Genomic DNA, 12,104 nt, shown 5'->3' with positions numbered 1-12,104 from the left:
GAGAGGCCCGCGTAACAAAAAAAAAAAAAAAAAAAAAAAAAAAAAAATCTATTTAATAGAACACAGTTCACAAAAGAATTTTAGTAAAAATTCTTAGACTACATAACATAGAACCACAGTGGCTGAAAAAAATTCAGGTAAGAGGTCTGTGTATTGAAAAGAAGACATCACAGGTCAAAAAACGATAAACAAAACACACATAACAATTAGGAAAAAATATCTGCAACAATATAACAAAAGAATAGTCTCCATAATATACAAGGAACTCGTAAGAAGAAGCTCAAGATATGAATAAACAAACAACAGAAAAGACAGCTCACAAAAAAAAGAAATACAAGTATCTTTAAACATGTAAGAAATCAGGGCTTCCCTGGTGGCGCAGTGGTTGAGAGTCCACCTGCCGAAGCAGGGGACGCGGGTTGGGGCCCCGGTCTGGGAAGATCCCACATGCCGCGGAGCGGCTAGGCCCGTGAGCCATGGCCGCTGAGCCTGCGCATCCAGAGCCTGTGCTCCGCAAAGGGAGAGGCCACAACAGTGAGAAGCCCGCGTACCGCGAAAAAAAAAAAAAATGTAAGAAATCAGAGAAACCACTTGTTGCCAATCAAATTAGAAAAGAAAAACTGTAAATACTGTACTACTATTCAGTGCTGCCCAAACCTGAGGTGAGATTAGCATTATCACATACTGTTTATGAGAGTATAAACTAATAGAACCTTTCTGCAGAACAACTGGGAAATATGTATCAAGATCTCTAAAAAATGTTCACACCTAGTAATTTCAACTGTAAAAAATAATTTGAAATATGAGATCCTTATACAAACTTACTTTCGAAGTTCACTGTGACTAACAACCTACTGTAAGCCCAACAGTAGGTAAATGATTAACTAATTTCATAATCCATAAAATGGAATTTATGCAGCCATTAAAAATGTTCAAAACAACCAAATGCAACATGTAAACCATAATCTGGATTGGATACTGGATAAAAAAAATATATATATATATATATAAAATAAAGCCATCTTTGAGACAACCTGGAAAATCTGAATATGCACTTATTACTAGGTTTTACAGAATCGATATTTTCTTAGGTGTGATAAGGGTATTATGATAGTATAGGATAATATTTTTCTTAGGGGATGAATGCTAAAGTATTTGAGGGGAACTATGATTTCTGCAACTTTGTTTCAAAACAGTATATTTTATACACACACACAGAAAAATGCATAGTATCTTTTGAAAAAATGCATAGTATCTTTTCATCTCTACTGTGGGTTTAAACTTTTAAAATAAAAAACTAGGGGCAAATGTTATTTAGTTATTTAATTGCAGGGGAAATTAATTGCTCATGTTGTTAAGCAAAAAGGTCAGGAAACACACGAACTTTTACTTCCCATGTGTCAACTATGTATATCAAATGCACAACAACAACAAAAAACAACAGGGAAAATAAGCCAAAATGTTTACAGCAATTAGCCTCTGGGTGGCAGAATTATAGATGACATTTTTGCCTCCTGTAACATTTCATATAAAGACCATTAAGCATAAGTTTAATAAGCATAAAAGAGAAGAAAACATAAATTTGCAAAGTTAGGGACCATGATCCAAGGAAGAGAAAAAAGGACTGAATAAAGACTTCCACAAATATAAAATAGAATGTTACCTACACAAGTGGGAGGACCAGATGCCTGACCTCAGGAAACATAGGGAAAGAAAGTCAAGAGTGTGTATGACAAAAAGTAGAAGAGCAAATGAAAGACAGCACAAACCACACACGTCAGTCTCTTTTGGTGGTTTTCTTCAAGTTCCTAATGCTCGTAGGCACAGTGAGTCCTTGGACCTCTTCTTCACCTACAACTCACCCCCTTAGTGATCTTATCCAGACTCATGGCTTTGAACATCATCCATATGCTTATGACTCTGGAATTTTAAATCTCCAGCTTAGACCTTCTCCAGACATTCACATTGTCAACTGCCTCCAACTGGCAATTGAAAAGGCAGCTCAACTGTAACAGGTCTATAACTGACCTTCCCCTGCAGTCTTCTCATCTCAATTAACAGAAACTCCATTCTTCTAGTTCCCAAATGAAAAACATGGAATCACTGTTACCTCCTTCATCTCTTGCATACTTCACATCCAATCTATCTTTGAATCATATTTTCAAAAACCCAGAATCTTGCCACTCCTCATCCACTTCTACTCTGGTCTAGCCACTGTCACATTTTGCCTAAATTATTTCAGTAGTCTCCTAGTAGGTCTTCCTGACTCTACCCTTGCTCTCCCTTCAGACTATTCCTTTTTAAATTTAATCTGAAGAGCTTTTTTTTTTTAATTTTTATTTTTCCCAGCTTTATCGAGGTATAATGGACAAATAAAAATTGTATACTCTTCAGTCTATTCTTGATCCAGCAGCCAGAGTGATCCTGTTTAAATCTAAGTCAGATCATGTCATTCCTCTGCTCAAAACCGTTAAATATTTTCCTAAGAGTAACAGCCAAATTCCTCACAATGATCCATAAGGCTTTATACATTCTGGTTCCCTCTTTACTTCCCTGACCTCTTCTCTCACTCCTCTCAAGCACTCCATGCCAGCCACACTAACCTCCTTGTCATTTCTCAATTATTCCAGGCACATGCTTCTCTCAGGGCTTTTGCATTTGCTGTTCTCTATGCATGGATTACATTTATCCCAAATAATAGCAGAGATCACTTACTTAAGATTTTTAGTCAAATGTCACATCACTAAAGCATCCCCTAAGTCACCCTACCTAAACTTGCAATTCCTTTGATGTTTCCCATCCCCTTCTCTGCTTTATTTTTCTCTTCAGCCCTATCAGAGTCTAAGATACTATATATTTTCACTTATCTATCATGTATTGCTATATCCCATACCAGAATGTAAGCTCCATTAAGGTCTAGGGTTTCTTATCTCTTCTGATCACTTTGTATCCCCAAAACTCAACAGTGCTTGGCATATAGGAAATAATAAATATTTAATTAGAATGATTAGGTGAATCAGAAGAGGCTTGAAATTAATCCAATTATAGACAAAAAATAGTACTGATATTAAACTTTTCTCCACTATCCAAAACTGATGGAAAAAGAAAACAAAGGTTTAAATATATTGTTTAGAAATACAGAAGTAGCCAATGAAAGAAATAAAACAATTATCATCAAAAATTAGGAGAATGTTGTTGTGAGTTAAAACCTCATCTTTCATTATGGAACTCAAGTGTCTTAATTTGATAAAACAAGAAATGGTAATACAACAGTGTTACTTAGTTTTACAACAGTATTAAGAGCTAGGAAGATAACCTCCCAAAGAAATAAAAGCACAAACACTTAAAGAGCATTACCTCTGTGAAAGGGGACCAATGGTGGGAATGGACTCTTTGCTTTCCATAAGTTCTTTTTAAAAAAAATTATGTATTTATATCACTCCTAAAAATATTTAACAGGGCTTCCCTGGTGGCGCAGTGGCTGAGAGTCCGCCTGCCGATGCAGGGGACACGGGTTCGTGCCCCGGTCTGGGAAGATCCCACATGCCGCGGAGCCACGTGAGCCATGGTCGTGAGCCTGTGCATCCGGAGCCTGTGCTTTGCAACGGGAGAGGCCACAACAGTGAGAGGCCCGTGTACCGCAAAAAAAAAAAAGAAAAATTAACAGATCTCATCAAAATTAAAAACATGCTCTATGGAAAAAGCCTCTTAAGAGGATGAAAAGACAAGCTACAGAGTAGGAGAAAAATATTTGCAAACCACATATGCTACAAAGGACTAATATATAGAATATATAAAGAAGTCTCAAAACACAATAAAAAAAATCCAGTTAGAAAATAGGCAAAAGACATAAACAGACATTTCCTTGAAGAGGATGTACAGATGGCAGAGAAGCACATGAAAAGATGTTCAACATCATTAGCCATTAGGGAAATGCAAATTAAAACCTCAGTGAGATATCATCACACACTTATCAGAATGGCTAAAATAAAAAATAGTGACAACACCAAATGCTGGTGAGAATGGAGAGAAATCGGATGTCTCATACACTGCTAGTGGGACTGTAAAACGATACAGCCACTCTAGAAAACAGTTCAGCAGTTTCTTAAAAAAACTGAACAGGCAACTACCATATGACCCAGCAATTGCCCACCTGGCCATTTATCCTAGAGATATGAAGACTTACAAAAACCTGTATGCAAATCTTCATAGCAGCTTTATTTACATTAGCCAAAAACTAGAATCAACCCAGATTTCCTTCGATAGGCAAATGGTTAAACAAATTGTGGTACATCCATACCATGGAACACTACTCAGCAATAAGAAGGAACAAACCACTGATACATGCAACAACTCAGATGGATCTCCTGGGACTTATGCTAATTGAAAAAAGCCAATCCCCAAAGATTATATACTGTATGATCCTATTTATATAACATTTTAAATGACAAAACTTTACCAGTGGAGAATGATCTTTTTTTTTTTGGTCCCACTGCACGGCTTCCTGGATCTTAGTTCCCCACCCAGGGATCGAACCCACACCCTCAGCAGTGAAAGCACAGAGTCCTACCCACTGGACCACCAGGGAATTCCCCAAAGGATGGTCTTAATTAGCGGTTGCCAGAGGTTCATGTGCAGGAGAGGGAGGTGGGTGTGGTTATAAAAGGGCAACACTGGAGCTCCTGTTCGGCATTTTGACCTCAGTGGTGGATAAACCTACACAGGTGATTAAGCTGTATAAAAATTAATACACACACATAAGTACAAGTAAAACTAGGGAAATGTGAATAAGTTCATTGGATTTTATCAATGTTAATATTCTGGTTGTGAAAGTATACTATAGTTTTGCAAAGTGGTACCATTGGGGGAAACTGGGAAAAGTACACAAAGAATCTCTATTATTTTTTACAAATGCATGTGAATCTACAATCACCTCAATTTTCTCAAATGTTTAACAGGGAAATAAAAATATCCTCAGCATCATATTTTAGGACACTTCATGTTTAGGACCACAGGCTTACATCACAATAGGACATTAGATAAGAGAGGAAGATCTTTTGGAATTTTATGATATATAAAAGTTCACAAACAGTCTTTTTCAAAATATCTGCATTAATAAATAAAGACAACATAAAGATATCAGTATACATGTGCTTTGAAGTCAACCCCTTTTGGAATCAACCCCACATTCTCTGCGGTTTTCGTGGCCTTTACACATGCTGCTCCCTGTGTTTGGAAAGCTCCTCCTCCCACATGCCACACTTCTCCCCAGCCCTTCAACTATGCCTAACAAATTTGTATTTATAGTTTAGATCATCCTTCTCAAAGAGGTTTTCCCTTATCCCCCATGTTAGGTTATATATTATTTTTTTCCTCTTTACAATGATCACAGTTCTCACTGAATAGCTATTTATGTAATTATTTAACATCTGCTTCCCCTATTAAATTGTAAGCTCCATAATGGCAAACATGCTTTAAAACACCTACCACAGTGCCTGCACGTTTACTAAATGTAAGCATTCAAGTGTTTTTTTTAAGGAAAGAGCAACACCTTGAGGCAAAAAGGGAAAAGAAGTAGCATGAGACTTCTCAAACAGTACCATTAATTTATAACAAGGGGTACACATGCATTCTGTCCCCACTGGTTCAAACTCAGATGCCGAGCCACAAAAACACAGATAAGCCTGGCACATGTTCCTAAAGAGGTATCACAAAAACTTAAATGCCTACAAAAAGCAAAGAAAGGTAACATAAATGAGTTAAGTGGCTGGGTTTAAGAACAAAAGCACAAGCCCTAGGATAAATGAAAAAAGAATACCTGGCCTCAGTGTCCAAATACAACAGTGAGTTACAGGCACTATGACAGACCATAGCACTCATGCCCTATCTAAGCAGAGGCTGGCTAATCACAGCTCCCGCCAACTGCTGCCAATAATACAACAGTTGCATTACTTCCGGCCTAGTAATCCCAGAAGCTGGAAATCTAAGTTCTATGTGAAATTTCCCTATTTTTAAATTCTATCAACTAATTCAAATATATTTTACAACTATGTGTGGGCCAACTAGAACCCACCTGAGGGCCAAAATAAGTCCACCAATTTGGGGATTGTTCTAAAGCATCCAACTGATGATTTGAGAGAAAAAATTTAAGTGGGAACACAGAGTATTAAATAGAACACAAACATGCACACACAAAAAAGCACTTATTTTTGAGATAAAACCCTAGTCTTTCACCTCATATTAACATCCTCCTCTCTGACTACCTCCCTTTTCTATTCCACCACCCCCAAGACTCCTACGTTCTCCTTTGATCTTAGGAGAATTTGGGTATTGAATAGTAAAAAAGAAAGAGAGGCACTTGAGTCAGAAGGACTCAAAGCCCAGCTCTGTCACTTACTAGCAATGCATTCTAGAGCAAGGTTTTTAACTTCGTTGCCTAACACTTCCCCTCCTAAGTAAGGGAAGTAACATAATGTGTTCATCGTACAACTGCTTTAAGGATGAAATTAAATGGCAGTATATATCAAACATCCCATCTAGTGCCCAACATAGAGGATAAACTCAATAAATGGACAATGTAAAGATATACAGGAGACAAAGTAAAAACTGAATACAGTTTAGGGTATGAATTAAACATTCTGGGTCTAAAACTGGCAAGGTTCTTTGGTTGGTAGGTAGAAACCATGCTTAACTGTTTTGATAATATACCTAAATATTTTTTGATTATTTTTTCTAGTAATAAGTCATATCCAAGCTAAGAATAAGGAATGCTTGTTTCACATGCACAAGGTAGATCACAATCTGAATAACGTAGGTGCAAAAAAATGTTACCACCTCACAAAAGAGATTCCAGCTATCAGTACCAACAGAATGCTAGTTAATACAATTCTCAAATCCCACTCCCTAATTCACAAAAATAAGATTAATCCTTTTATCCTTGGAATGAGACAACAGGTACAGATAAAAAAAACTGATCCACTAATACACTTAAATAAATTCCTTCAAACACTAGTATACCTGCTTGTCCTATTTGGCTGAGGTAACTGTTCAATGACCTGACTGATGGAACCACATGTGTCCAAATGAGAAGAATCCATAGACTCTGAAAAAAATAAGAGGATATTAGCAGAAAAGGCATTTACCACCAAACTGTAATACAAATTCAAGAATGCAGACAATACCAATCTAATCAGCTACATTAGAAAACCAACCTTTTGAGTACCTGTGCACCAGATACTGTGCCAGACTTCCTTACATACATTCACCACAACCACATAATGTTTATATCCACCCAGCTCCAACAAGAGCACCCTTGCAAAATGGACCTCACCTGCAGCTTTGTTTTCTTTCAGTTGTTCATTGAAGCCACTATTACTGTCTCCTTGTTCTTCTCCAGCTGTTTGTTCACTATTGGACACAACATCCTAGAAAATATACATATATAATATACATCCCAGAAAATATACATACAAAATATACATTCATAATGTATACATACATATGTACATAATATGAAATATACATTTCATAATATACTATATATGAAGTAATCCAAAATGATACATATTTTTGTGAAAATGATTTTATTTTCCAGCCAACTTTATCCAAAAGATAGTGATCTCCTAAGTACTTACTTTGCAGCTTGGTCTAGATTAGGGAAAAAAAAAAAATCTACTCAATCATTTCCAAGCAACCTATCACTCACCAACACAGGGTTCTCTTTGTGCGTCTGTAGATTAGGAAGGTGTCGAGATAGCATACTGAAGCGAGAACCAGAATCATCGTCTAGAACCTGGCTTTCAGGCTGAGAATCTTCAATGATCAGGCAAGGAGTGTCTTGCTGAGAGAAATCTGACTCCAACTGACTTCCAGTGGGGTCCATCTGCTCCCCTGGAATGGAATAACAAAAGATCAGTTCTGTGTAACCCACTAGCCTTCCTCATGCAGTCTGAGCTTAAATAATGAGGCAGAAGTACAAGACCTGGAAAAGGGGACCAGTGTAGGACTCTTCCAATTAGAACATTATAATCGCTGCAATCACTTTCCTATCATACCTTCCAAGGCCCGATTTCCTCGTTATTTACAATCAGCCTGCCTATCCTTCTCTCCCCCTTCCATCACCTTCCCGTAGACACCCTTTCCCCTCCTTCCTAACCTTTTCTCTCCCCGCCCCTTTTTCCATCCCCCACAACTCTCCCTACGTCCTTCTGGCGCCTCTACCACCCCGCAAAAGGCTTCTTTGTAATCTCTGCTCGTTTTAACCCCCACAGGCCTTCACGCTTCCTCACGACCACCCAGCCTTTCCAGCTAGGGCTACCCCACCCCCTCCTCAGGGCCCTCCAACCCTTTCCCTGTCACCGCCGCCATGCTTGCCACCCCGCCCCCTCCGGTCGGCCATCCCCTTCAGACCCGAAACCCAAGCCTTCAGAGCCTACTACTCCCCCACTTTTCTCCAAACAGTACCAGGCATCCCGGCGGGAGGTCCCTCGCGCTCCAGCTAGAGATCTCCGCACGCTCCCGAGGTCCCTCCAGCTCGATCCCTAGGTCGACGCTGTAGCCACCGCCGCCACGGGCCGCGAACTCCCCCTTTCCCGTCGCGTCACGCGGTATCGGCTCGCCCATTCGCTGCTGCTGCCCGCCACTCAAGAAAACCTGTGGATGATTGGTGGCTGGGCGGAGTGCCCCGCCCCACGTAAGAAAAAGGAACACGGCGGCGTGTTTCCATGGCAGCCTGGACGTTGCAGGCCGTACCTCTAATACAGCCGGAGAATGACAGTATCCTTGAACCGAAGGGACCTTGAGAGGGCGTGAAATATATTCCCCTGCCTCCAGGACGGTTGTTTGTACCACTAGTCAGACATAAGAGAAAAGACCAATTTTCTATCGTTCATGCACCATAAGGCCCCTTCTCTCACCCTCTTCCGTGGAAAAGGAGAGGGTTTCCCGGCTTTCTAATAAAAGGGCAAAGAGGATCCAGGATGGCTAGAATTTCAGAGCTAGTGAAACTGAAGAGAGAGGACTCTTTGGGGTTTACCGGGTCAATCAGGATCCCTTTTGTAGGCCTCTACGCGAATTCAAGGGCTTCACATTACGTCTCTAACAGTTCTTTAAAAAAAAAAATTTTTTTTTTTCCATTTACATTGTCTGAGGGCCCCGGTAAGCCATATTTTTCCCCATTGCCCTTTCCAGTCTGAAACGTCGTAGTTGAAGCTTCACATTTGCTTATCGTTGACCTATCTTTTGTGGAATTGCAGCCTACAGAGACCATAGACCCAGACATGTTTTGCACGTCCGGTTGAGACAATTGAGCACAGTAACTGTCAGACTCGGTGGTGAAGAGAACAGCTGCCGCCCCTTTAACTGGATGACCTCAAAGGTCCCTCGAAGCCTTGAGAGTCTATTATCCTAATTATGGTGCCGCAGTCTTATGGAGGGTGTGGCAGCTGTGACTTGTATTAATGAAAGAGGCTCCATGAGGAATATGGTTTTGTTTCTGGGTTTTTTTGCAGGGGGTGTTGATTTTTGTTTTTAAGTGGTGGTTGGATCTGGGATGGAATTCTAGCCAGAGCAGCTGTCAATAGGGAAAGCACCGAGCACACCGCCAGGCATATACATAGTAGGCATTCAATAGGAAGTAATTTTCTCTCTCTACCCCAGCCTCAGAATGACTTAAGCACAGCCCAACCATGATTCTCCAATTCTGTAAATAACCAATTCAATACCTGATATAGGCTAAGCTGAAGTGGAGCTTCCTACCAACGAATGTTCTCCCTATCAAAGCATGTCATCTCAGTATATGTTACTTATGGGAACAAAAGGACAGAATCTTTGAAATGAAACTTTCCTGAAAAATCTAGAATCTATTGTTGCTATAACTAGAATATAATTAGGGTCCCCAGAATGTTTTATGAGTGGAGCAATAAGTGGAATGGAGAACACAGAGACACATCCCACTTCTTAATCTTGAAATCATTTATAATTGATTCCTCTCTTCCCCCCCCCCCAACCAATGCTACAGAATACCAGTGACCAAATAAATTTAATCCTGAAAAAAACAGGTAAGGTCAATATTGACTACACTCGGTAGACAAAGTGAATTCATCTGTTCGATGTGAGAGGACACCAACAATCAGGTCCTGATGTGACAAATCTTGACCTTGATTACCATAAAAATTCCCCAAAGTCAGTATATTTTTCCCTTCTCTGTCCTGCTACTGCATTTCCCATCACCAAGCAAGACATAAATAAGCAGGCTTTCTTGCTCATTTGACAAACAACTGTATGTTTGTCAAAACTTATAAAACTATATACTAAAAACTATGACTAAAAATAAATAAATGAGCCTGAGCCATTCCCATTACTAAATAGAACAAGAGCTTTAAAAAAACCAAAACAAAACTGTGAATTCCTTGTTAAGCAGGATGATAATGAAATTAATCATTAAATTACCCAAAAAGATCAGAAAATGCAGGCAGGATGGTTACCCACTGAGGCTGTGACTGATTAGAGTCAGGTGAGTCAAAGTCCTTTATTGACTCTTAGACTGCAAAGGACCATCAGCATATCTGCCTATCTACAGGTGCATCTTTACCTAGACCACCTCTGAGAAATCTAATCTACCTCTAAAGCCCTCCAGAGGAGAAAATTCCGTCAGAAAATTCCATCAGACACTATGTTAACTCACTTTGAAGTTTAACAGACCTCATTGCCTGAAAATTTTCTTCTAGTTATCTAACCTAAATTCTTTTTTTAGAATATCTTATTCGTTATCTCATTTTTTAAATTTGTATTACATTAGGATCCTCGTTTTTAAATATTCATTTATTGATTTAGACTGCGCCAGGTCTTAGTTTTGGCACGTGGGCTTCTCAGTTGCAGCATGCATGCGGGATCTAGTTCTCCGACCAGGGATTGAACCCAGGCCCCCTGCATTGGGAGCAGAGTCTTAGCCACTGGACCACCAGGGAAGTCCCATTCATATTGTCTTTAATCGGCAAGTTTAAAACCTGGACAAATTCTCCTAAGGCTGGGATCATGTCATCTGTTCCAATAATTCTACCAATCAAACAATGAACATAAATACTACATACTTAGTTTAATAGTCTTTTTCTGAGGTCTCCTCACAGACTTCTCTAAGTAAAAGAACCCCAGATGGTTTAACCCTACCTCACAGACACTATTCACCAATCTTTACATTTGCTTCACGGTTTTCCTCTGGAAACTCATAGTTTTGAAGCTCAGTGGCAGAGAACTTTACTGAGGATAAGTACTAAATTTAATGATAAACTATCACATATCCCTTTTAAGCTGCAATATTAAAGTATTACAAACTGACTTATATCTAACATAGAATTATTCTGACCCCTAGGCTGCCTTCTGCTGCACTTGGACCTAAACAATCACGCCCAGTCATATACCAATGATATAATTCATTATTAACATGTATTACATTTATACTATGTGGCAGGTATTGTGCTCTGGGTTTTTTTGTTGGTTTGTTTATTTATTTATTTATTTTTGGCTGCGTTGGGTCTTTGTTGCTGCATGCGGGCTTTCTCTAGTTGCAGCAAGCAGGGGTTATTCTTCGTTGTGGTGCGCGGGCTTCTAATTGCGGTGGCTTACTCTTGTTGCAGAGCACGGGCTCTAGGCGCGCGGCCTTCAGTGGTTGTAGCTTGCGGGCTCTAGAGTGCAGGCTCAGTAGTTGTGGCTCTCGGGCTTCGTTGCTCCGTGGCATGTGGGATCTGCCTGGACCAGGGCACGAACCCATGTCCCCTGCATTGGCAGGCGGATTCTCAACCACTGCGCCACCAGGGAAGTCCCTATTCTGCTCTGTTTTACATTCATTTTCTCACCCAAAAGCCTCCTCTTTGAGGGTTACAGATGAGGACACTAAGGCTTAGAGAGATGACATAATTTGCACGATGTCTCAGAATCTGTGAGAACCCAGTCTGTCTAACTGCAGAGGTTTTATATATCCATGATGGAGGAGAACAGTGACAAAGAAATGGCAAAACAGTTGATACAAAACTTTTTTTGTTCTTTTTGTATTTTTATTTGAATACTAAATATGGGTGTCCCTAGTGTTCTAGAAATTCATAATAATT

The 12,104-nt window shown here is 39.6% G+C and overlaps 1 protein-coding gene across 4 annotated transcripts in view; it reads right to left on the bottom strand.

Annotated features, from left to right (window-relative positions):
* Window positions 1-8,583, bottom strand: part of TP53BP1 (tumor protein p53 binding protein 1) — a 68,946-nt gene extending 60,363 nt beyond the window's left edge. For all 4 annotated transcript variants that reach the window (XM_024732521.1, XM_024732524.1, XM_024732525.1 and 1 more), the window contains exons 1-4: window positions 8,464-8,583; window positions 7,706-7,890; window positions 7,331-7,424; window positions 7,018-7,102 (exon numbers count right to left, since the gene is read on the bottom strand). In XM_024732521.1, coding sequence (XP_024588289.1) covers window positions 7,018-7,102; window positions 7,331-7,424; window positions 7,706-7,890; window positions 8,464-8,470 — 371 coding nt within the window. In that variant the 5' untranslated portion in view covers window positions 8,471-8,583. The remainder of the gene's footprint in view (window positions 1-7,017; window positions 7,103-7,330; window positions 7,425-7,705; window positions 7,891-8,463) is intronic.
* Window positions 8,584-12,104: the final 3,521 nt, after the last annotated feature.

The sequence above is a fragment of the Neophocaena asiaeorientalis genome, unplaced genomic scaffold (assembly GCF_003031525.2).
Source record: "Neophocaena asiaeorientalis asiaeorientalis breed wild unplaced genomic scaffold, Neophocaena_asiaeorientalis_V1.1 scaffold119, whole genome shotgun sequence".
In the NCBI taxonomy this organism is placed as follows: Eukaryota; Metazoa; Chordata; class Mammalia; order Artiodactyla; family Phocoenidae; genus Neophocaena; species Neophocaena asiaeorientalis.
This window is presented reverse-complemented; position numbering and strand designations above follow the sequence as displayed.